General features: G+C 42.0%; 1 protein-coding gene across 3 annotated transcripts in view; it reads right to left on the bottom strand.

The window, feature by feature from the left end:
• AFF1 (ALF transcription elongation factor 1) overlaps nt 1-21,387 on the bottom strand; it is a 124,289-nt gene extending 102,902 nt beyond the window's left edge. For 2 of the 3 annotated variants that reach the window (XM_065061803.1, XM_065061806.1), the window contains exons 1-2: nt 18,365-18,472; nt 12,311-12,373 (exon numbers count right to left, since the gene is read on the bottom strand). In XM_065061803.1, coding sequence (XP_064917875.1) covers nt 12,311-12,345 — 35 coding nt within the window. In that variant the 5' untranslated portion in view covers nt 12,346-12,373; nt 18,365-18,472. Of the gene's footprint in view, nt 1-12,310; nt 12,374-18,364; nt 18,473-21,335 lie in introns of those variants that run through there. The other variant, XM_065061804.1, reaches the window with a different exon arrangement.
• Nucleotides 21,388-25,044: the final 3,657 nt, after the last annotated feature.

The following is a 25,044-nucleotide window of genomic DNA, read 5'->3' as shown; positions in this document are numbered from 1 at the left end:
CCGTGCGCGCCTCCCCCTTTCCTGCCAGGGCTCCGTGGTACAACCCAACCTCCCTACGTGGAGATGCTGCGGGACGGGCTCAGGGCAGCGCCCGGCGCGGAGCCCAGCGCGGGCACGGGGCTCCCTGCCCCGGCCCTGGGCCCTCTGCCCCGGGCCCGGCAGCACAAGAGCGGGCGGCGTCGCCCGCCGATGCCCGGGCTGGTGGGGACAGAGCACGCGTGGGGAACCGGGAGATGTGGCGGCTGTGGATGCTGCTCCCGAGTCCCCCATCCCAGGGGGCGTGGGGTTTTTTCCTTTCTTCTTTTCTTTTTCTTTTGGTGGTGTTATTGGCGCTTGTTTCGGTTTTGGCTTCGTTTTCCTTGTTAGTTATTTGTGGGTTTTTTGTTTTGTTGTTTGTTTTAAGAAAAACCAAAGGACACGTCTCACCTAGTTCTCCAAATACAAGACCATCTTCACAACAAATACAGGACCCAGATGTAAACACGGTATTCCACCTGGCAACGCCGACATAGCAGATAAAAACCTGACTACACCAACTAAACTTGCAGGTGTCCATACTTAAAAAAAGTTTCTTAGCCTGCAATTTGAAGTGTTAGTAATTTCTTCTGGGTGCTGGTCCTGACTGTGGCTTGTAGACTCACACAGAAAGCAGCAATACCTGTCCCTTGCTCGGGGTGTTCCCTGGCACAATTGTAAAAACAAACTACTCCTACAATTCCTTTCAGTCAGTAATTAACCAAGCATTCAGTAAGCAAAACAACGGATCCAAGATCCCTTCAACCTTTCTGGACAGACTATACATGGCTAAGATTTTTACCAACACTGTGACAATGTTACATTCCTCCTATTTTTCTGTTTTAAAGCCCAACATCTTGTCAAAATACTCAGCAGACACCGGAATAGAGTTTATACCCCAATTCATTGGAAATAATAAATCATTTTAAAAGTTCTAGAAGCACATAATATTAAGTACATAGTTCAAAATATTCTAGCTAGACTATCAGATTATTTTCCCCCCATTCCTTGACTTTGCCCCAAAATGAAAGATTGTAAATAGAAAACTGCAAGAAAAAAAGTTGCTCTGATTATAAAGTAAGCAGATAATATCACTGTCCTATCAGATAATCATGGACCCAACTGCTCATCAGTGATCTGGGGTGTCACCTTGATAATCGACATTGGCTATTATGAACTTAAGCTAAATAAATAAATAAATCAATAAACAAATGAAACCAAGAAAAACCAAACTAACCGAAAAACCCAAAAAACAGCAAACAACCACCCCCCCAAAAAAACCCAAAAACAAACAAACAAAACAAAAACAAAACCCAAGCAACCAACCAAACCAAAAATCAAAACCATAAGACAAATAGAAAAAACAACGCAAGATTAATAAAAAACACAACTCAAGATAAAAAACATAACAAGAAAAAATTCACACCCAACATTTTGTGAAATTGTTTGAAGACCTGGAATTGCTAGTAAAACCACTATCATCTCTGAAGACAAGATGACAATTTCACAACAACTAACAAATAAGGAAACCCCTGAGGACTACAAAATGATAACAGTACAAGTTCTGCAAGCAGGAGACACCTGTCCTTGGAAACAGTAACTGTAAAACAAAACCTCCAACTCCCAGCAAAGTTCATAAACATTTCACACACATGCAAATGCTTGCATACACACTTTTTAACTTAAAACTAAGCTTGCAGAAGCAGCCATTTAGTGCGAGGGTTGTATGTAAATGAGACAGCACAGAAGGCGCCAAGAGCTGATGACTGTGTACATCCTGTGATGCAGAGGTAATAAGATTAACGTGAAAAAACACAACTCTTCAATAAGGGCATCTCCACAGAGACCCATCTCCATCTCACCAGGTGACGAACAGAACGACAGCACATCACAGACAGAACATCACCTAGCAGCAAATCTCAGAAGGGAAGACAAGCGTCCTGGATTGCAGCAGGGCTCTCCAAAGAGGCAAAACCACCTACCGGCATTGGGGTTGCTAACACTGGTAGCTAATACTTCTTATTTCACAGCATTTTGTACATTCAAAGCGCTGTAGAAGGAAGGAAAGCAGCTCTTTTCCCTAAACACCTAAATCAGGCTCTTAACTCTGAGACTGGTGACCACAAGGCCTTTCAGTCAGGTTTTTTATAGGTAGTTTACCACACATACCTAGAATCATAGAATAATTTTGGCTGAAGAGACCCTCAGGATCATTGAGTCCAACCATAACCTAACCTCACTCTAGCACTAAACCATGTCCCTAAGAACCTCATCTAAACACCTTTTAAACTGTTCTAGGGATGGTGACTCCACCACTTCCGTGGGCAGCCTGCTCCTAGGGAAGCTGTTTCTCTGATAATAAGACAGCGTCTTACATTAATGTTTGCTCCAAAACATATCGCTTTTATTACATGTGTTGCTGCCTGGACCATATTTAAGTTGTCTTTTTTTTTTTTTAATGGACTGTAACTAAAGCTTATTTTTGGAGTAGGGCTTATATTTCAAGCATCCACAAAAATCTTGAAAAATCATGCTAGGGCTTGTTTTCAGGGTAGATCTTGTTTTACACTCCCTTTCCACTCCCCCGATTTGAGGCCTGATCTGAGGAATGGCTCAAACAATCTCAGGTCCAGGTCTGGAGTTCACCATTCTACCATTCATTCTACAAATTAAAACTCTTCTGCGAGGTACTTCAGAAAAACAAGCTAGAAAATTCTCATCTACACCCTCTTGCTGTTGGCTTCAACTGTGTCATAACTTGAAAGGGGCTTTCTGCTTCTTTTAATGTGCTTTTATTGAAGCTAAACTCATTGATTTTCTAATCAGGGGATTTTTTATCATTTTCAGATAAAACAAACCCAAGGAAACACACCCTACCCTCAACCCCTTTTCCTGCCAGGAAAAAGGCCAAAGGAACACAGAAAGCAACCGCGAAGCATAAATGCTATGCAGATACATGATGTGCAAGCCTTTGTCACTAGGAGAACAGCTTAAGTGGGTTTCAGCACTTCACAGTGCTGAAAACAAAACAAAAAAAACCCCACAAAACAACAACAACAAACACCACAAAACACCCAAACAAAAAAAAAAAAAAAAAAACAACACACAAAACCCCACAAAAAACTCATACAAAACCCCCTCAGTTGTTGGGACTACCAGTGCTGGAGCTGGATTCACAAATGGTGAACTCTTCTCAGGTAACAGATCTCCTCCCTCCCTAGCCTTAAAAAAAGTTTCAGACTCCAGATGAGTACCCCAGTCCTTGGACCATTGCCGGTCTCTCCTAATCAGCTGTCACATTTTGACAAGTTATTAGACAGCTATGACAGAGAGACTAAAGATAGCCAGGCTGTCATCTGGGGGCACAAGAAACTGAAGATTCTTAAATACATATTTCAAAAGGTTTAATTTAAAGCAAAACAAATTGACAACAGGTCTTAAAAAGTTGTGGGATTTTTTCTGTTGTTGTTGTTTTTTAAATTTTTATTTTGCAAGACAGAATCACAGAATAACTTAGGTGCCTGGGATATCCAGACATCGGTTAATCTAACTTCTACCCTCAAAAGCACAACCAATTTAGACCAAGTTGTACTTGAAAAAAAATCCCACATCCTCTCTCAAGCTCATGTGTCACTCCAAGGAACTTTGTTCTTCTCCCTACAAAAAGCTGTGGAAGATAATAATGCTGAGAGTCTGACAGCTTCAGAGAAGAGAATATATTTAACTGCTGCTAGAAAGCTCTCAGTAAGTACAACTAAGAGCACCTATAATTTAATATACTAATACCAGCACCAAAACTGCATACCTAGCCAACAATTTGGAGCGGTTTTTCAAACAAAAGCAAAAATCCTAGTTCCCCTTGGGAGTTATATATGTAATTATCTACTGCAATTTCAGCTATAAATATTAGAAAACAGAAAAAGGGAGACAGTTACTTAAGGCTATCTACTTATTTATAATAATTAAGAATTTGTTTAGTCTTTGTCAAGTAAAACTTTCACACAAGCAATGACAAAACTCTCTCTGAAACGAGGGATACTGTGCAAAGTAAGGAAAGGAGTCAAAAATCTATCCCTCTATATGAAAGTATCGTTATCAAGTTTGTGGTTTCCCGCCCCCCCGCCATATCTATCTAGACTGTTACAGTACTTTCAAACACTGGTAAGCTATTGATAGGAAGAAAGCTCTACCAAGCTGGTGAATTTAAGGTCCTTCCAACATGAACTTCTGCTGTTTAAACAAAGGAACAAAAATGCACTGCTATGCCGACAACGTTCCTACTTCTTGTGCACATCCAGCGTTGCAAATGCAGAATACCAACGTGGGGATCAACACTTTTGGCTACCCCACAGTTCCCACATTTTGCTAAAACCTGGGGAATCCACACCTCTCCAGGAACCTGCTAACTGGTGTTTTCCACAGCTACTTGAGCACAGAGGTTGTAACTATTTCCTATGTGTTACAAGAGACTTGGCACTTGTATCAAAGCTGCTACAAAATATTGCTAAATAGTGCAAAACATTCTCATGATATAGATGGGTAAGTGTATGCACAGAAGAGGCAATCAAGTTACTTCACATCTACTTTGCAGAAATCCTACAACAGAAGTAAAATTCAGCATTTCTCCCCCAAGATCTACACTTCAACTAATTCCACCCTGTCCCCCCAGTGAAGGGAATGCCAAGTACCCTGGGCTCCAAAAAAAACACTTAGGGAAGTATCAAGACTTTGACCACACATCAGACCTTCTGCCTGGCTAGAAATTAATTTGGACCAGGGCCTGCAGTTCAGACCACATTTCCAGATGTGTAACACAAGCCAGGTGACACAGCTTTTAAGAAAGTTGTGAAAGAAAATAATAAAAGGGTCAGTTTCCATAAGATCTGCTTCAAATTTTCTGAAGCCATATCTCAATGCTTCAGTCCATTATAAAGAGACTAACAGAGCGGTATAGGATATCTGCAACCTTTTGCCTGCACTTAACCAGGCTGGAACCTACTGTCTATTCAAGGAAACTTTAAAAAACATATTCTTCTAGACTTCTTCGTCTCCAATACTAAAAAAAAAGCTTTTGTCTGTACAGGCTGCACAGACACACTGCTTAGGAAATTTTAAGGAATATAATTTGTCATCTTCTGGGTGGTAGCAGGCTCCTTTGCTGGATTAGAACATACATACACCAACTATTATCACGGCATTTAAAGGTTTATGCAGTGAATGGCTTTTAAAATTTATGCAGTGAAACACAGTGAGCCAAATTTTTATTAATATATACACATATATGCACACTTGATGTATGTAGCTGTCTCACATTTGCTATGTGTGCTGGGATTTAAACACACATTCTCTTACTCAAAGCTTAAATAAGCTATTTCTCTGCATACGTAATCATGGTTTCACAGGAAAAGCCAGCATTTTGAATATAATAGTGAATGCAATTACATTTTTATTTGATAGTTTCAGGATCAATAAGTAACAATTAACTGTTACATCTTCCCAAGGATGGGAGGAGTGGAGAACATAGTGAAAATAATCAAGAAATCTGTAACATATACAGATATAATTACGCAACAGATGTAGGTTTTCATTCTGTTTTAAGAATGCTTAAATGGGCCAGTAAGAGGAGATTCTCTAGGTTACATAATCACTTTCACTGTTGGAAACAACTTGAAAGGTAGAAACTGTCTGCTTCTCTTCCATGACTCTCTGGTATTCAGTTACTTTTGGCCACAAAATGCATTTTCTCCCCTCTTAAAACACTAATCTGGCCTGCCACTAGCTTAATTTCTGTTATTTATTAGAGTACAGTAGTGCCTAAGATGACACCAGCTGCAAGCATAGCTCTGCTTGTCTTCACATGTACCAACACACAGACACTGCTCTTGTCCAGTGGCAAAAAAGGCCAAGGAAAAGGGAGAAACAAATACCAGGGCAGGGCTGCTTTCTGTTTTAAGACCCTCTCCAGCTGATCGTATAAATTTTCTTAATCCAGATAGCCCAGACTGCATATTTCTATACAGCTTATCTCCCTGAAGATTAAATATAATCCATCTCAGAAATTTTGGGCAGAACTGATAATGAAAACAAATTGTAAGAAAAAAATATATTCAAACTCAATACAACAGCTAATCTTTCTCCAGGAAAACAAAACAAAACATGAAGAACAACATGCTTTGTTGGCATCAAAAGTTTCTAGCAGTTTTCCACCCCACCTCCTTGAAAAGCGCTTATTCAAGTGCTTCTTGATTCCAGTATTGTGAAAAGGGATTGATGTTTAACAGGGTGTTGGCTTTATGGCAAGGCTTTTCGCATCGATCCAAGGTATACAAGGCTTTGCCAAGGCAAGGCACCTGGGCTGGAAGCACAAAGGCTTTCCAAGAGAATGACTGTGAAGAAATGGGGCAGGAGGAGACAAATCTCCACGTCATTATTTAACTTCTGCATTTCAGCACTTATCTCATAAATGCCTGTGAAATGCTCTGAGACAGGGAAAGGAAGCCTAACCTCCCTTCGTACTGCCACATGAGCACTGCCTACCATCAGGCTAGACATGAGGAAGGAAGTTTTTACACTGAGGGTGGTGAGAAACTGGCCGCCCAGAGAGGTGGTAGATGCCACATCCCTGGAGATATTCAAGACCAGGCTGGATGGGGCTCCAAGGGGGTTGGACTAGGTGAGCTTTGAAGGTCCCTTCCAGCTCAAACTATTTATGATTCTAATTTCTTCAAAGCACATAGAAGAGACCTCTGCTGAGGTTCTGAAGAGCTTGCAAACCTGCAGGTAAATCAAAAGGATGATCAAGTAAAACTGTGGCACAGGAACAGCAGCTGGATTTTTTTTTTTTTTTTAATCTCACATTTACATATCCACTAAACATAGATACACTGTGGTGAAAAGGATGCTGTTATTTTTGCAAAGGCAAGCACTCAGAATTTAAGAAATGTTAATATCACTGACACCTGGGCAATGATGATACAGTCTTTCAAGAGATGACCGTGAACCACCTAGATCTCACTGTTAGTCCTCAGGACAAACCTATCTTGGGGGTAAAACACCTGCTTACAGAAGAAAGGGAGTTGATGTTTATAACTAGCTCTTTGGGCCTTGGTCCTGAAGCCTCCACTTCATTCCTCTCAGCCCACAGCTCGGCTGGGCTTCTTGAAGCAGTAGCACAGCTATCTCTGACTTCCAGGGACCCTGTGTTATTTACAGAACAGCATTCAGTGATGATACTGGTAGAAAAACAAAGGGGTGAGTAAGCCAAGCACCCTGGGAAATCCTGCCTTTGTCACTAGATTGTACCCGAACCTTGCTTAAATCATCTAAATCTAAACCAAAGTCACCATAGTTACCATGCTACACATACTCCCTGAAAAGAGCTTGTAAGTAAAATCCATTATCAAATCATTTTAAATCCTTAGCACAAAAATCAAACAGCACAGGTGGGAAGTATCAAGATCCTCTCAACTACTGGAAAAAGAGGAAAAACACTATCAGGAATCAAAGCAGGAAAGGACCAGGAGACACAGGATGGTAGGACTAAACCTCCCCTAGTGCTGCTCAGGGATGTAACATACAACTGCTGAACTGCATGGCTTTTTTGTTTTCCTTCCCTAGGAAGATCTCCTCAGGAAAAGAAAAGGCAAAGAGCATGAGAAGTGTCATGTGTGAAACCAGCATCTCATATTTGCTGGAGATTAAAAAAGGAATTTCAAAAGAAAACTGAACCTTTTCTCTGTTAAAACTTTAACAAGGAAAATAATAACCTGAACAACATTGTATTACTTTCAGATTTTTTAAAACTTGCCAACAATCCCACTTGTGCTTACTGCAGTTTTCCAAAGAGCAAGGGTAGACAGGTGTCTGCTTTCTGATAATAAAAATAATTGATAATTCCTGAGCTGTGCTGGCAGCCACTTTCCATTTTTAAGGAAGGAGAAGGGGGACTGAGCATAGAACATTCCACCCGGAATAAAGCACTAGAAATCCTACGCCACAGAAGTTGCACGTGAAGCAAATGCCATTCTGATGCTTTTTTAAATGTTTCAGACACACAACTAAGGGAACAGCCGAGAGGCCCCACATTCCCCGCCTCTGGTTGCTGGTTCACCAGCTGCCCTAAGAACAAAATTGTGCTGTTTTTGTTGGAAGATTTGATGAAAACTGATAAGTTCCCGTGGAACATTTCCAGTCCAACAAATCAGCGTTTCCCCAAAGAAAGCTTTCTGTCAGAATATACCCTGTCAGATGTACACCCCTTCCTTACACATGTTTTCAAGATTTGCAGGCTGCAGCTTTTTCCGCCTTTTTTTTTTTTGTTTTGTTTGGTTTGGTTTTTGTTTTGTCTTTTTTTTGTTTTGCCTTTTTATTCACCAATCAGTGATACGAATTTCTCCCCTTTCAGGTCCTCATCTCTGAAAGATGTGGCAAATGAAGGAAACAGTCTCTGTTAAGTAAAACACAAAACAGATCAATAAAATAAGCTTTCTGTAGTCTTCAGCTCATCATAAGTTCAGAAATGCACTCCTGAGGTGAAGAGGATTACAAACGTAATACTACTTAAAAACCTAACAGGAGAAGCTTCCTACAAGTGATCATAATTCCAAATGTATTTAAGCTATTTATGAGCATTTTAATTTTAGATCCATTCTTATCTACCTATGTGTTGTATAAGAATAGAGTCCTCCAGAGAAGAAGCTTGTGATTAAACACCGCATAGAAATGCAAATCCAACCAAACAGCAAATGGAGCTCTGCAGGCTACCTGGATGCCACTGTTTCTTAATTTTGAATTCCTGAATATGCCAGACCACTGACCTCAGGCCACCAGTAAAGCACAGGATGTGGGTACATACATTGTGTGCATTTAATGTACACAGCAACACCTCGCCTGGCCATCTACCCACCAGTATCTGGAGATATTGACCAAAAGGAAGTCAAAATTTACCAGGAAAAAGAAGACGCAGAAGTTTCAAGCATCAAGTTACAGCATTTTCAGATAAGGTGCAGATGCTGACACGCTGCCTAAGCCAGTACCTACAGCATCTCCACCAGGATCTGGCACTCCTGACAAAAGGAAGATCCACATCGCTTTGCTCACCAGTAACAACGCCTGACATACCCCAGTGTTAGCTCAGTGCTAGTCAGTTCACACACACACATGGATTTTCAAAGTAATCACACAGTATCTTATCTTCAGCCTTGTTCATCTATTCAACTTAGTCCTCCTGAAGCATCTGGAAGTTTCCGACATCTCCACAAAGCTCCCACTTCTCCAGAGAGAACATCTTCACTTCAAGTTACTCATTTTTCACCTGCTATGAAATTCAGTTGCTCCCAGGCCTTTTCTGCCACAACACTATTGGGGGCGGGGGGGAGGCATGCACGAGGATGGTATTTTAATATAAATCTTTGCATATCTTTCTTTTCAGTAAGTGTTAGTTGTGGGGAGAGGAAGTTAACAATCAGTACTTAGCTTTTCTTGCAAGACTCCAACAAATCTGAATCAGGGACTGTTCAAAGAGAAATACAACATCCCTTAACTCAGGAAAAAAGGCAATATAAGATTATACTAATAAATGTATATATAATATACTAATAAACATCAAATTTGTGGAACAAATACCAGAAGCTTATGCTATTGTGAAACAATCAAGCATAGAGGACCAATGAAGAAGGAATAGATACCAAGCTATATTCAAATAATTAGATTAAATACATGGCCAGTAGGCTTTCCTGAAGTATCATATTTGCTGTAAAGTAAAACATGTATTTGTTTATACCCATAAATAGGTCAAATTCAAGCCCCTACCAAGCTTGCCAAAACATCTCATTGCACTGTACCACATCAGGTTTTTCAAACAGATACACACCCTTACTTTCAGTCTTCAGGACTCACTGCTGTCCTTTAATTAAGATGCGTTCTCCCAGCTCTGTTGACAAGAAACCCATCTTACCACTGCCATTATTGCCACTGATGAGTCCTTCATATTTGGAAGTGAAAAAGGTCAAACAGATATTGTGAACCCAGGCCTGTGAAGCAGTGGAGGGCAGCCTTTTCATTCCAGGCAGAACTTCTGCACCAGGTCAGAAGGCAAGGACCACGCTCCGTAAAGGCTCTGCTGCCCCAGACTGGCAGGACAATTCCAAAGCTCTCAGCCCCACCAGCCCCTCAAGCTGTCAGCATCCTTCTTCCTTGCATCTCCTTGCTACCTCTACAGAAAGCCAGAGGCCACAGAGAGATTAATTCTGAAAGAGTTGCTTATGTTCTGGCAATCCTAAACCCTACACAAACCTGTAAAAAGCTTGACATTCTTGTGTCTTTCTCCACTAGCAGTTGAAGAACAAGCCACACAACAAATACATACATTGCTACAACCATAAAGTATAGAATTTCAAGGGCTCCACATATCTGGAGGAAAGGAAATAGATCAATCTTATCCCCAAACTCCTGCCACCAAAGTACAGTTGGAAAGCAAGCAAAATTAAGAAGCCCATACATGCAAGCATACACAAAAACCAGTTTAACAAGGCAAACGAAGCTGCGCACTGTGAGCAATGGCAAGTCTGAAGAAGGCTGAGGCAGCAAAACTCTGTTGACTCTGATTCAGCAAAGCGTTTCTCCAAAGGCTTGCTTTATGGCACCTTCTTAAACTTAGCACTTTCCAGAGCCAAAGCTGACTGCCAGCTACATGTCCTTGCTGGGCAAATAATGAAAAGCACTTAAATTTCACTGGGTCTAACCCACACAGCATAGCTACAGTGAGGCTAGAGGAGCAGCAGGGCAAAGGAAAAAAAAGGAGCTGGGTACAACACTGGAAAAAAAAAGGGGTGGGGAAGAATATAACCAAAAAGTTATTTTGACTTTAACAACAGAAGACTAGGTTGGATGCAGCCAGTTATGAAAAAAACATGCTGTACAGATGTTAGGAATCAAACATTTCTGAGAAAAGAGAGAAAAACAACCCTTCATCCTTCAGTATTTAAATTGAAGGAACCCGTTTAAAAAGAAACCACCTTCTCCCAGGAACCAGGCTGCACCCTGCAAGCTTTTGGCAGCCATCAGGAACAATTTCAATCATCTTCCTTGGCACTACTCATTTATCACTCCAAATGCCTTAAAATGTTCCATAACCAGCATGGAACTTTCACAAACAGTTAAAAACAACAGCGAGAAGTTCATAGTCCTTGTTGGCTTTGGCACTGGAGCTGTCAGAAGCCACACTGTGAAGAGTGTTAAATATCTTGATTTATATTCCAATTGAATCAAGATAACATCTATGTACAGAACACAATGTACCCTTCAGATTCACTACAGCTGCCAGATGAATTTTGTGGTGATATCAAATCCCTAGATGAAGCAGGGAGGTATGTAGGACACTGAGCAAGTAACGCCTGCGATTTTGGTTTGCTATACACAATATTCTAACCAGAAGCTAAAGCCTGTCCCCCCTTTTATTTTTTTTTTTTTTAAGCCCATTCCTTGCAGATGCATTGCCAACTTAAAAAAAAAAAAAACACCATACATTATGAAGTTAGATGCACTTTGGAGAGTGATAGCAGAGGAGGTGCAGTAAGGAGTTTAGGTGTCTTTGCAATATCTAGGTTTAAGCATATGTCCATCCACACCTCCCCCCTTAACATGACTGCACACTGATCACTGCCCTTTCGTGCCTCAGGATGGCATGTATAACAGGGGAAATGAGCACTGATCTGTAGTGTGAGGATACCGGTGGTTGTAAAGAGCTAAATGAGAAATAACTTGGAACTGCAGAAAAACCACACCCTCCCAAAATAAAAATCAATTTTGCAAGTTAGATGTTTAAAAGAAAAACCCTCATTGCCCAAACTTCCAAAGATGTGTACTTTCAAGACTCAGAGCCACAGTCAGGACTGCCTTTCTCAAATCAAACGCATCAAGAGTACAGAAATGCTTGTTTTACGGGCTGGGTTGCCCCACACAGATCACTGGGATGGCAATGCTGCTGCCTGCTACACCAAGGCTGTGAACTAGAGATCAAGGCATGATGCACTGTAAGCAAACACCTCAGCTCCATGTGACGGCCAGAGTTTAACCAGGACAAGGGGCCACTCTCATCAGCCAGAGTCCCATTGAGAGTGATCAGACTCCGTGTTAAACACCGTTCACAACAGATTCAAGTTACAAAAGGTATCAATTCCCTGGTAAAAGTCATTATGATTCTTGAATTGAGGGGGGGTGATTATATTTTTCTTAAACCATCTCAAGATTTGTCAGAGCATCTGGGAAGCCACAATTACATGAAACTAATTCTTACCCATTGTTGCTGCTCTGGTTGTCTGTAGATTCCATTATGATGTCTCAATTTGAGTCAGCTCATCTGGAAGGGGAAAAAAAAAAACAGATATTCAACATCTCTTTTACAGAAAAATAGCACAGCGTACTCAGTAGATGCCACTCAAGCTTTGCTTCAACAGTCACAAAGATCAAGCCAGGAACATCCTTCCTCAGAGTCAGCAGAGGGAGAAAAGGGAGAATTAAACTGAAAAATCTTCAGTATCTGAAGTAGCAAGTCATTATAGTATAACAATGTCTAAAACATTTGATACCATGAACAAAAAATTAAATCTAAATGTTTGTTTCCTTTGTCTATGTGTGACTGTGCGTGCACAGTCTGCATTTAGGGTTGTATGTGTACCTGAAATCTCAATTTTAAATTAACTCTCCAAAATAATTTTGCACTGTAAAATGAAAGATAAACAATACTCATCCCCAACACTCTCACGCAGATCTTCTCAGAGTTGTGTGAATCCTCCAATTCTCCCTAGCAGTGTAAATCATCTTTCAGTTATATTCAGAATGATGGTGTGAAATATATCTAACCTTCCTGTTGTGTAGTAACTAAAGAATAGATTGCTTACTCAAGGCAGCAAATCATTTGAATTTTTCAAGTTCACTAGGCTGACAGCTTTTCCCACAATCCTCAATACTAACAAGCTGAGGTACAATCTCAGTATTAAACATACAGATCCAAAAACCGAATTCTCAAAAGCTTGTAAATGCTGGGAATGGTCCTGTAAACACTTCTGTTGATTTCAAAGAGACCTGTTAGAGCCACAAACACTCATTACTACATATCTTAATGAGCGTTTGGAGAAATTGTCCTTAACTGTCTAGGAACAACAAAATACATTTAGTAATCATCTGTCTGGAACATCCAGGCAGCAGGACCCGCCATGTTGACACTGGCTCTCACAAGCAGGTTTGTCAAAGGACTGGCACCTACCTAAACCAGTATCTGTACCAATCTCCGCTGAGCTCTTCAGCATTCAGAACAGGAGCTAAACTGCAGCTGGATGAGCCTGAAGTGGGGAGACTGGGTAGAGATCCCCAGGAACATGCTATGACCAGAGCCTGGGACATCCAACTGGCAGTCACTGCAGGGCTTCTAAATATATATGATCCAAATACATGGATCATATGTAAGGTAAGAATGGGAGAAGCAAGACATTTATTTTCCCCTTCCCCCAGCAGTGATGCTGCATTTCAGGTTGGCTCTTAAAGACAACTACAGGCTTGGCCAAGAGCATGACAAATCAGGCTATTGCTACAGGCTCCAGGATGTTCGCTTCAATTTTAAGCATAAATACAACATTAGGGCATTCCCTTCAGACAACCAAATAGCCCTCTGATGAATAGAAACATGTGTGGAAAGGAAGAGAGAGGAAAAAAAAATAAACAAGCATTAAAAATACAGCTATAGATTAAAGGGTAGCACCGGATAAAAATTCAAAGCAGCAGTGTTCAGGAAGCAAGAAGGAAACAGAAGGGTAAGGATGCTGTGCCAATTACTGCAAGAAATCAAGCTCCTCACACCAGCATGATGGCAGTTCCACATAGCTGGGCACTCAGAGACAACAAGTTTCAGCTACCACATCACTAGTGTCATTTTGCCTGATCACAGAAAAAAACATCCAAAAAAAGTTTCTCTTGCTCACATCCACACAAAAGGGATGAACTTGGAGCATACTCTGACTCAAAGCTCGTCGCTCATTCTGTGCCCAATGCCTCTTCTTCCTCACTATCCTCTGTCTGCCTCAAACTTGCCTTTAGCTCACAGCAGGGCAGACAATGCAAAGCTTGTGCAGAACTGATGGCACCAAAACAGTTTTTGTGATGCCCGTCCCATGGGTGCCCTGTGCAGCAGAGATATGGTTTACAAGGACTCGTGAAGGAAAGAAACACATCTGGAGACATAAAGGCACCATAAGCAAGCTTAGATCAATGAAAGTGCAAGATCACCTCAGCAGAAGCAAAAACCTCCAACAGGAAGAAATATGACTGAAAATGTTTACATTTTGGTTTGTGACATTTATTTGCAACATTTCAGACTCCTGAGAGAGCAAAATGATTTACGGTCAGGGGGACAGGCTACAGTAGCATTACGTGAAGACACGTGAACTCAGAGCAACTGAGGTTAAACAGGAGCACAGATGCTTTGATGATCAGATGAAGCAGCTGACCTCTAGGTCATGGTCTTAATGCCAGGTGAGATACCATCAGATAACCACAGAAAGACACAGGCCACTAAAGATGGGAATCCTGTCAGACACCCATCTCAACCTGCAGCTAAGAAATCTTTGTAATAGGCACTCGTAGTAAGTTTAGAGTAGGGATCTGAAAGCAAATAAACCCTAAATATTTGTTCCCCCCTAGGAATCATGAATACCCTAACCTTTGCTGGTAAGTAAACAGCCTCAAAGGAATAAGGTGCCCACTTGAATTTAAAAATAAACAGAAATGCAAGAAGTAGAAAGCATGTAATGGAAGAAGTTGTTCCAGCTTTCTTTCAACTTCTGTTTAGTTCTATGTTCCTGGTGTTCAATTGTTCTTTCCTCAGCCAGAAGATGGACCTCACCTTGTAATAATGTAGGCAGACAGAGATGTATGCACACACTTGTCCAAGCAGGGTTCTAGGGAAGCATGTTCTGGCGTCAGCTTATCCTTAACATGGCTATAAAACTTGAGCGTTCAGCAGTAAAATTTAGACTCCATTAAACAACCCACAAGTTTTGCAAACGCCTTTGACAGGGCCAGGTTTTGAACCATACTGACACAGCATTGATTTGAAGTCATCTGGACATTATTAATCTGACATATTTCAACATGTTACAAATGCTTATGCTTTTATTTTCTAAAACCAAGCTATGTTAATAAACAAAGGGTTTCCTCTCTGATGTCAATTAGCCTAGCTACCTATTTCACTTAGGATGCCTCTTCTTATTTTAAAAGCAACTGTTCCGTTATTAACAGCACTTTTTGCTCAAAGTGCTTAAAATAATTTCTTCCTTCACTTATTTTCAGCCCCCTGCACACCTCCCTGATGTTTCAGGGACTCTTAAGTGCCAAGGTTTTCCTTCCCAGTCACTCAGGAAACACCCTATCTTGCAAAAGTCTGGTAGTAATCGCTTTTTAGATACAACAAATGCTAACAATTCTTGTGAACTTATTTCTTCAGCATTTTTGTGGTTTATTTCATTCTTTAAGAATCAAGGCTACAAAACCAGACTGAAAATAGAAATTAATGACTGTGTGCATTTATACAGCAGCTACCTTGTCCTCCAAAAATGTTGCCACTAACTCTCATGCAAAAATGAGGCAATGCAAAAGGAGACAGACTGAGCTTGCTACATGGGAAAAAGTCACCTTTTTATTATTTGGTTTACTGAAGTCTTAGAAATAACAATTCTAACCCTACTTAAGATACATTGTAACTCCTTCACGAGAAAGAGGAAAGATTAGCACTACACATCAGAGCATATGCAAAAATACTATAAAAATAAGCCCCTGATGACACCTGGAGGATGAAACCACATTAAATGAGAAGACAGCACACCACCTCCTGACCATGATGTCCATCTCACAAGTCACCTGCACCATACCCTAGTGAGCCAAATTTTACACACTTGGGTACAAATTAATCAGGAGATTAGCTAAAACTGAGGAAGTTGAGAGCTGCCAGGGGAAGAAACCGTCCACACCTGTTCCCAAACCCGGGTGAGTCACCAATGCCTCCCAACGCAGGGGGCTGAGGGCAGCTGAGGGGGGTAACCACTCAAAAGCCAACATCTGAGCTGCATACGTCAGCTAAACAGCCAGCAGAACCTCTACAACAAGCAGTTTCTGTTCCAAGGTCAAAACTGTCCTCAATGTCATGAAAAATAAGATATTCAGGAGCTTCTATATTCCTCATCACAACCTAACCAAGACCTAAAACTGCTTTGTGACTGACTGGATCACTAGCATTAAACCTCAACTTTTTAACACCAAAAACAAACAAAAAACCACAACACAAAAAACCATGCCACCACTCCAGTGCTGTCTTTAAAAGAGAAACCTATCTAAACTAAAGATACAATCCAACGGGGAGACAGATCAAGCACACCTTGTGCTTCTTCAACAGCTAATAAGGGCAGGTTCGAGGATTTAGCTGTGGAGGGTGACACATGCTGAGAGTTGACAAAAATGTTCATGAACTGACTCTGCAGGAGCTCAGATTTTTATCAAAGGAAAGAAAGCTGCAAAATGCATGAGTGCATTGCAAAGCTCATGGATGCAGGTAGACTTCTTAGCTGAATATTGGGTTAAGTCTGACACTAAGAGGTAATTTTCCACCAAGCAAACAGAAAATGTATCCAAATTGAATGTTATTTTGTACTTCCCATCAAACTGTCCAGAAGCAAGTAAAACATACAAATAGTACCATGGCTTAAAACTTACTACTAATGAAAAGCCTGGTGAGATGCACATGTACTTACTTTGAAATCTAAAATAGATTTCAACACTGAAGCCAGTATTTATGAACGGGAAAAACTGATAGAGCTGAGTCTGGAAAGCTCTGACTCTGTACCCCAGGAACTGAAAAAAGTATTATCATTGCCCTTGCTAGTGGCAATCATATATTTAATTAGCTTTACCTATGGATAGATTATTTCCAGCTCTCAGTTTTCCACTGCTGCCAGTTCTTCACTTTTACACCAAAAGAAGGTGCAATCATAGTTGTTGGTGAAGCTGAACTCTTCATGATCACTGGGTTTGATTTTTAAAAAGCTAGACATTGACAACCACAGCATACAAAGGAGAAGAGAGCAGGCACCCGAGTGGCCCTTTTTTGAATTTTTACAAGTTTCTTACAGTGCTGTATTTGGCAAAACTAATTTCTGTATCCCTTAGCCAGATATATTTTTATTCCTCTTCTTTCTGCCTTTCTCCATCAACCCCAGGCAAACAGCTGCTCTGATGGAACACAGAAGCTGCTTGGAAGGCTAAACCACACACACCCATCTCTTAAGGGGTAATGGTTTTAAACTAAGAGGGGAGGATACAGGCTAGACATAAAGAAGAAATTCTTTGCACTGAGGGTGGTGAGACAGTGGCCCAGGTTGCCCAGAGAGGTGGTGGATGCCCCATCCCTGGAGACATCCCAGGCCAGGCTGGATGGGGCTCTGACCAACCTGATCTGGTTGAAGATGTCCCTGCTCATTGCAGGGGGTTGGACTAGATGAGCTTTGAAGGTCCTTACAACCCAAACTAGTCTACGATTTTAAGGTTTTAATAGTTTTGCTTCCCTTCAATGCTGTTATTACTAACATAAGTATTATTATGGGCAAATTTTTTCTACACATAAAATTATTTGAAGGGACACATCAATGAATAGTAACATAAGACTTTCAATTATTACAACAACAAAAAAACGCAACAGTTTTGGCTTCTCCAACGTGGGTTTTTCCACATATACTTTACCATTGTCCTCTAAGTCAGAGTGCTACAGCCAACTACAAGGCCAACTACAATACCTGTGCCCAGGTGAAAACAGTGCTATTACTCACCTGAATAAAAATACCCAGATAAGCTCCTTGCCCAAGCAGATGTCCAGCTAATAAGATCCCACTTACACAACCGCGGGAGGTGAGAACAAGCAGAAAATACCAAGCAGCCAAGGAAAACCGTCGAGGAACTTGGACACAACCACCCTGATAAAACACTTTTCTACAAACAAGCCGGTTTCCAGCTAACACCTTGTCACCCTGAGCAGACACCGCACTTGCACGCCCAACCGTGCGCTCCGCAGCAGCTGATCAATGACGGCGCTGCAGCCCCGCAACGGGCCGCGGGCGCTCGCGCAACTGGTCGCAAACCGCCCCCGACCCCGACCGGACACCGCTGAGGGGCTCCGTCCGAAAAACGGCGGTGGGGAGCACCGGCTGCTGCTTGTCCGGAGCAACCGCCGCCGCCTCTCCGCGCTCCTTCTCCGCGGCTGTCCCCCGGTAGCGGGGCCGGCAAGGGAAGCCGGCCCTTGGACCCCACTCACCTCGGCTCCGCCGCACCGCAGCCGGCCGGGCTCCGCAGGGGCCGCTCCGCCTCTGCGACCTGTTGCTCGGAGCAAGGTGAGCGGCGTCGGGCCGCCCCGCCCCGCTGAGGGGTTCCGGACACGCCCGAAGGGTTCCGGAAGCGCCCGAAGACGCTCGTGGCTGTCCCGGCCGGAGCCGGTGCGAGCGATTTCGGGCGCTTTCAAACACCCCGCGCTGCGTTTTGTTCCTATCCGGATCAAGAATGGATGTAAGGAACGACACAAAATCCAGGGTGAAATCCTAATGGCTATGCCGAAATAAACGCCGTGGCTTCTGGACATGTTTGGGGGCTGGGAAAGACAGCGTTCACAAGGCTCCTAAATTCCCCTGCGGCTCTAACAAAAGACAAGAGCACAGTTCCAGTGAACGTTGCAGCAGCCCAACAGTAAAAACTCTCCTTCCACTAGAACTAAATCACTTACTTTTTCCTTCAGATTGTGAATCAATGTTTCTAATTTGACACCGAGGTTGACCCCAAACCCGCATATTTTCTGGAGGGAAATGAGCATGGGATGATTTACTATTGTAGAGTGATGGTGACCCACGCAGCGTATCTCCTAACAGCTTTGCAGTCATCCTGCCGGGTGATCACCTTGCAAGTGCACTTCACCGGGGCTCCTCATCAGCTTCCAGCTCGCTAAAAGTGACACTACCTGTTTGAGGGCATTGCTCGTTAAAAGCGCAGATAAGCTGCTGAAGGTCTCATCATGGAAGACGGTGCTAAGAGTTGCTCTTTCCACAGATCTGGTTGCCTTCCCCCCACCATGTCTTTTCCAGCAGTGTGATCCTTCCACAGCACAAAAAGCAGAAACAAGCGTGCTTTGCACTGACAGAACCGTCCCCCTTTACTACAAGGTTAATGGGCTACGAAAGAAAAGTTAGGGTTCAGAAAGGTGTTACCTAGCTAAGAATTAAACCAAGAGGGAAGGGGAGAAGGTGCTGCTATCCTTGGGAAGAGGGGTGTATGTGGTAGGAGGGAAATAAAAGGCCCCTTGGCATCGCTCTTTTGTGTCATCGTAGGGTCAGGCAACAGGGTCTGCTGTGGAGTGCAAGAGCTGCTTGATGTCCAGATCCTCCTCTGCCTCAAGGACTACCTCATACTTAAATGAAAGGTTCAGGCACACCAACTTTACCTAAGCAAGCTCTTTCCAAGTAGCTAGTGAATTTTCATACACATAAGCAAGATGCAATGGAGTTACTTTATCAAAACATCATACAAGTACGTGCAAAAGACTTGTAAATTCTTGCCTTGTGTTTCTGCTCAAACTCCAGAAGCAGATGAGGAGGATCTTATCTTCAAACATGTTGCACATTCCTAAGGAGTTCATTAGTGTTGGAAGTAAAACAGTAGCAATTAGAAATACTGGGAGAGCTGACTGAAAAGCTTCTTGGCCATAAAAATGGCTCTCATATTTTTTTTCCTTAACAAGCAAATAAACATTTCCACTGTATGGCTCATATCAGAGTACAAGAGAATGTCCTCAGCATTCACACAAGCACACACATACGTATGCAGGCTGAGAGATGTTCATAAAAGCTGTGCCAGATCCTGCAGACCCATCTTCAGATGCAAATGCTTCCTGAGCACCAGAGATAAACCATTTCCACAGTACTTCCTGCTTCACACAGCTTCCTGGAGGACCCCTTGATTTACTGAAGGGCTCAAGCCAATAACTAAACGGTATGTGAATTTCATCTCATCACAGGGCCTGCAGCAAACCTACCACAGTCTGGAAAACACAAGACAAAGGCATTGACCGGTACCGGTCTTAGCGCTTGGCTCCTACAGTCATGTAATTATGAGCAAAAAGCAGCTTTCAGCAAATACAAAAGCAAAACATCATCACAAGGGTCTTACAGCTAGAAAGCTAACACAACCATTGTTTCAGTAGAATAATATTCCTTTAGCAAAAACTATTTCTTCACAACAGCAACTATTTTAATGGCAGCTATTACACAGTTGGGAATGTATGGAAGAGTAGGAAAACAAGTAATTAATTTAGTAACATCTGTGTATCCTAAGACCTTCCAAGTCTAAATTCAGACTCAGTGGAGTTAAAATGTGTTTTCAGTGCAAGCCAGTGTCTCAAAGCTGCTTTTTCCAAGTTTGCTTACATATTGATTGTGTTAAGTTCAAATTTGAAGTGTTAGCAGATTGTCTAACAGAACTGTTACACAGTGCATAATTTTGGGAACACATTTTAATTCTCCTAACTCCAAGTAAAATATCAAATATCTCAGGCCTGAAAAGAGGAGGGGGAAAGAACGGATTCCTTCCACATCAAAATACTTTGAAAGACCTCCTATTCTTAGCAGTTTTTCTGAAATATGGTGACTGGTATGTGCACTATCTGCATGCTGGTTTGCCGTTCCTGGCACGTTGCAACTGCTGCATCAGCTCACACCAGTCTTCTGATCTTGTTTTGGTTACTTGCCGGGGGCAGCTGATTCAGAGAAAACTTCAAGAAACCCTCAAAAAGCTATTTTTAGAATCAGTAACTGTCCCAGTAGCCAATGGTCTCCACTTTGGTGCAATTCTGCACCAGCTGGACCACTCCGCAGGGAAAGACGCTTCCAAAGCAACTAAAGTTAAAGGGGCAGTTTTATGGTGGAGATGTGTTCTTGCTGCCAAAGTCACACCCCTGGAAATCTCTTTTTGTCTACCCTTCTCCCTAATGGAGAAATATCACGCACACGACATAGAATTTGTACTTGGCCAGGCTACTCGCTGAATTACAGCACTATACTATTGCTACAGAGCACTCATAAAAGAGGGATTACGTTGCTGTCCTGCTCCTCAAAGACACTTCTGCTTAAAGCTAAATCAGCAGCAAGCCCTCCTGGAACCTTCCCCTCTCCACTCAAAATTAATGAGACACACTGCAGGCTGTTAAATAATAATAATTTAAAAAGCCATAAAAATGGCCTTACCTGCAATTTGGACGGTGAGCTGACTTCTTGCAGAGAAAACAATTCACAGCATCCAGCTTGAAGAGCAAAGAGGTGAGAATGTATAGTTAAAGCTGCAGGAGCATCTTTCTCTCCTAAAAATGAAATAAGAGAAATCCAGAACTTCTGGAAAAGCAGCGAAGAGTCATTTGGTTCAGTGGTCCTTATCCTGTGTATTGTATGCACAGAGATCCAGGTCAAAAATACTGTCAGTGTTTTCTGTGAATGGCAACTAAGAGACAGTACTGCAAAAGTCTGTGACCATTTCCCAAGCTGCCTGTACAGGGAATCTTCAAGAGGATGAACACAGTTGAACTTGTGGATGTTATGTTTACAACTTCTGAAATTTTCCAGAAGTTAATGCTGAACTGTTCGGGGGACAGGTCACAATTTTATGATATTACTAAGCAACACAACGAAAAATGTAAGTAGGCGAATATACCAAACCCTGTATTTATGATTTTTTGAGGCCTTAATTTTCAAGTGAGCTGCATGACTCTGATAGGCAGGTGGATGACGGCATGATTTTTAAGAGAGCTGGTGATAAAACAGTGCTTCACATAGCACAATAAGGTAATCATGCCTTTTCAAGCCCTTCTGTTACCCAGTCATCAGATCTTTTCCACTTCTTCTCATGACATCAAATTTCTTCCTTTTCCTTATTCTCTGCAAGACCAGAACCCAAGAAACCCAAGTTCCTTTATCCTGTAGCTTTCAATCCTGCAGGCAGCAGCAGCTTCCAACGTCATGCTTTGGTGTCACCCCCACGGTGCTGCCTGCCCACAGCAATTAGTCCTGCGATAATGCATCCAAGGGAATTGACAGCTGTGGATGGTCTTTCCTCAAGGTTCATACCAGATCGTCCATGACCCAATACAGAGTGCCTGACTTTGAACTTGCAGGTGCTTCCCTGGCTGGGGTCCTGTTGATCTACACTGATGTCATGGAGAGGAGACTCGTGTCTGCCCTTTTTCCTCCCCTCTCAGATAAGCAATTTCCTTGGGGTTCCTATTCTCTGATGCACAAATAGGCTTTTCCAGACAAGAAATGCTTTAAAAAAATTAGGGAAAAGACCTAACGCGCAACATGCTGCTATGCGTACCTTCTCGCTCTGCCTGCAGGAACTGGCGCTACGTCTCCAAGCGCCCGGGAGACAGAAGACCTGATGTCATAAAGGGGTTGCCGGGGCAGCACCCAGCTGTGTGGGGACATCCCCTGGGGCCAGTGACCCAGGGACAGGTTGGCAAGGCTGGCCCAAACCACAAACCCAGCTGAAAACGGGACAACCGAGCACTTCTGAATGTCAGGACAACGGCATGGCATTAGGATGGTATATATGGCACAGACCTGTATGACAGAACCTCCCAATCCTCTGCCCAGAAGATGATGAGGAGCCATTTAAGGAACTCTTAAATACCAGGACCACACATGCAGCTTTTTTTTTTTTCCAAAGGCTGCACTCTCAGAGGGACTAAACGAAAAAAAGGCAGCAAGGAATGAAATGAAGTGAAATGATGTGACTTGCACATTTTGTGGGGGACCGTGTACTGATGGAAACACAAAGAGGCTGTGTTTACCAATATAGACAGGCTAACTGCAGGCCTGGGTCCTTTGCAACAAGAATTTAATATATAAGTTATTTGTTAATAGAATGAGGAAAACAGAACAGCACAAATTCTGGAGCCAGCAAAACACCACAGCAACCTATCTTTGAGCAGGGCTATATGATTCACAGATTCTTCAGGTTTCCTTCAAGTACAGCTACTTCTTGAAAGAATATCAGAAAAGACTTTTGCAAACCTTCCCCAGTGACCCCATTTGATTGTGAATGTAGTATTAAATCATCTCAGGCAAATATACACAATCGTGAAAAAAAAAATAAATTAACACATCACTGATAAGATACAAATTATCAATTCAAAGAGTTCCTAATTTGGTGAACAAATCAAGGAGATGATTTACTCAGCTCTATAATGAGAAATACTTATCAGAAAATTTTTTTATGAGAGCCAACTCATGTAGCTCAAGTGCTCTAATTACCTGCCAGCTGTACAATCTTTTTAAACATTCAATCACTACACTGTAACTCTATGTTAGAAAATTTTTTGTGGAAAAAGGGAATCCTGAATCAAATCCCTACTTAGGATAGTTTTCAATCACAACCCAAACAGCACTTAGAAGTTTGATTTCCTACAAATCAGCTTTGCTGGAAGAGGTCTTGATGTGTTAAGTGATTAACTGGTCTCCAGAGGAGCATTGCCCTAATGCTCTGGAAGCCAACAGGAGCGGAACACTTTGATGTCATAAAAATGATACCATTTAAACAAATTAACAATAATATTCCGTGTCTTTATATCCGTGACTTGTACACACAATAAAACAAGCTGTCAAGCTTCCAGCCTTTTCCATGGGGGATTAGTAGGAGAAGTCTGGCTCGCACAATGTACTCAGCTGCCTAATTTTCAGTCTCCCTGCACAAAACTCGACATTCACAGTATCACAGTATGTTTGGGATTGGAAGGGACCTCAAAAGATCATCTAGTCCAATCCCCATGCTGGAGCAGGAACGCCTAGGTGATTCCTTTGCATGTTTCTGAGAAAAACACAGTCACTAGAGACTTTAACCAAAGCATACTGAGTGAACTATCTAATTTCTATACTCAGTTTAACCTGTAGTTGATTACGGAGCAGCTGATCTTCAGTATACCTCTTCCTACAAGATTCTTGAGATCCATCAAACAGCACTGAATTCAGGAGCAAAACCGCACCGTCATTTCCAGCTGGCAAGCCCAAGGACACCAGACTTTGTGAGTTTTTTGCTGCCTGTGCTGTTCAGAGACATGATCGCTATTGCCCAGCTTCTTTCCACCTAATCCAGTTTCCCAGTCTGAACTCCTACACACGCTGGTATCCCTGGAAATAAAATCAGAGGTTTAATTTAACTTTGCCTTTTTTTTTTTTTTTAAGCTTTGTTATAAAATTTTCTACTTCCTCAACTTTAACAGTGTAATTGTGTTTTAAAGGACATAAGCTCTTATGTCCCATTTTCCCATGGCAGATCTAAAAGGAGAATTAAGAGCTATTTCCTTTCACCCTTTCAGCGTTAAAAAAATTCCACATTTACTTCTCCACAAATGTTCTCGCAAACAAGTTTGCCATTTCCCAGTTACCACCAGTCATTACACATTTAACTGCATTGTCTCTCCCCTTCACAGTCCTAAGGAATCCCTGAAAAGAAACCCTATGCAGTTTATACACCAGTAAGAAGTCCACACTGCACCACGCCAGTTCTAGCTACCAAATTGCAACCTGTGATTCTCTTCTGTTTTTTTTCATTCAGGGCAAATCTTGCTCTTACACAAAATACCAGCAGGGGGAAGTAATGCTTCTGTCTGTAGTGCTTTTCTTCCACTAGCAACATAAATACTATGAACTGTTTGCCTCTTTAATCATCACAAAAAACCCACTGGGTGTCATGATGCAGGTTTAATGTGCCAAAACAAATGCTGTATCATCTGCACCTTTTAAGTGAGCCAGACTGTTTACTCTAACTTACTACCTGCACTCAGCTTACTATTTCAAATAATACTGAATGCATTCAAGTAAAACATTCATTTCTCTTAGCTGTGTAGTTTAGCAAAGATTTTGTGAAATGACTTCAAGATATATTCCCCTACTGCATCTCCAGTCC

The sequence above is a fragment of the Columba livia genome, chromosome 4 (genome assembly GCF_036013475.1).
Source record: "Columba livia isolate bColLiv1 breed racing homer chromosome 4, bColLiv1.pat.W.v2, whole genome shotgun sequence".
Classification (NCBI taxonomy): Eukaryota; Metazoa; Chordata; class Aves; order Columbiformes; family Columbidae; genus Columba; species Columba livia.
The sequence above is the reverse complement of the archived record's forward strand: the minus strand, read 5'-3'. Positions and strand labels throughout refer to the sequence as shown.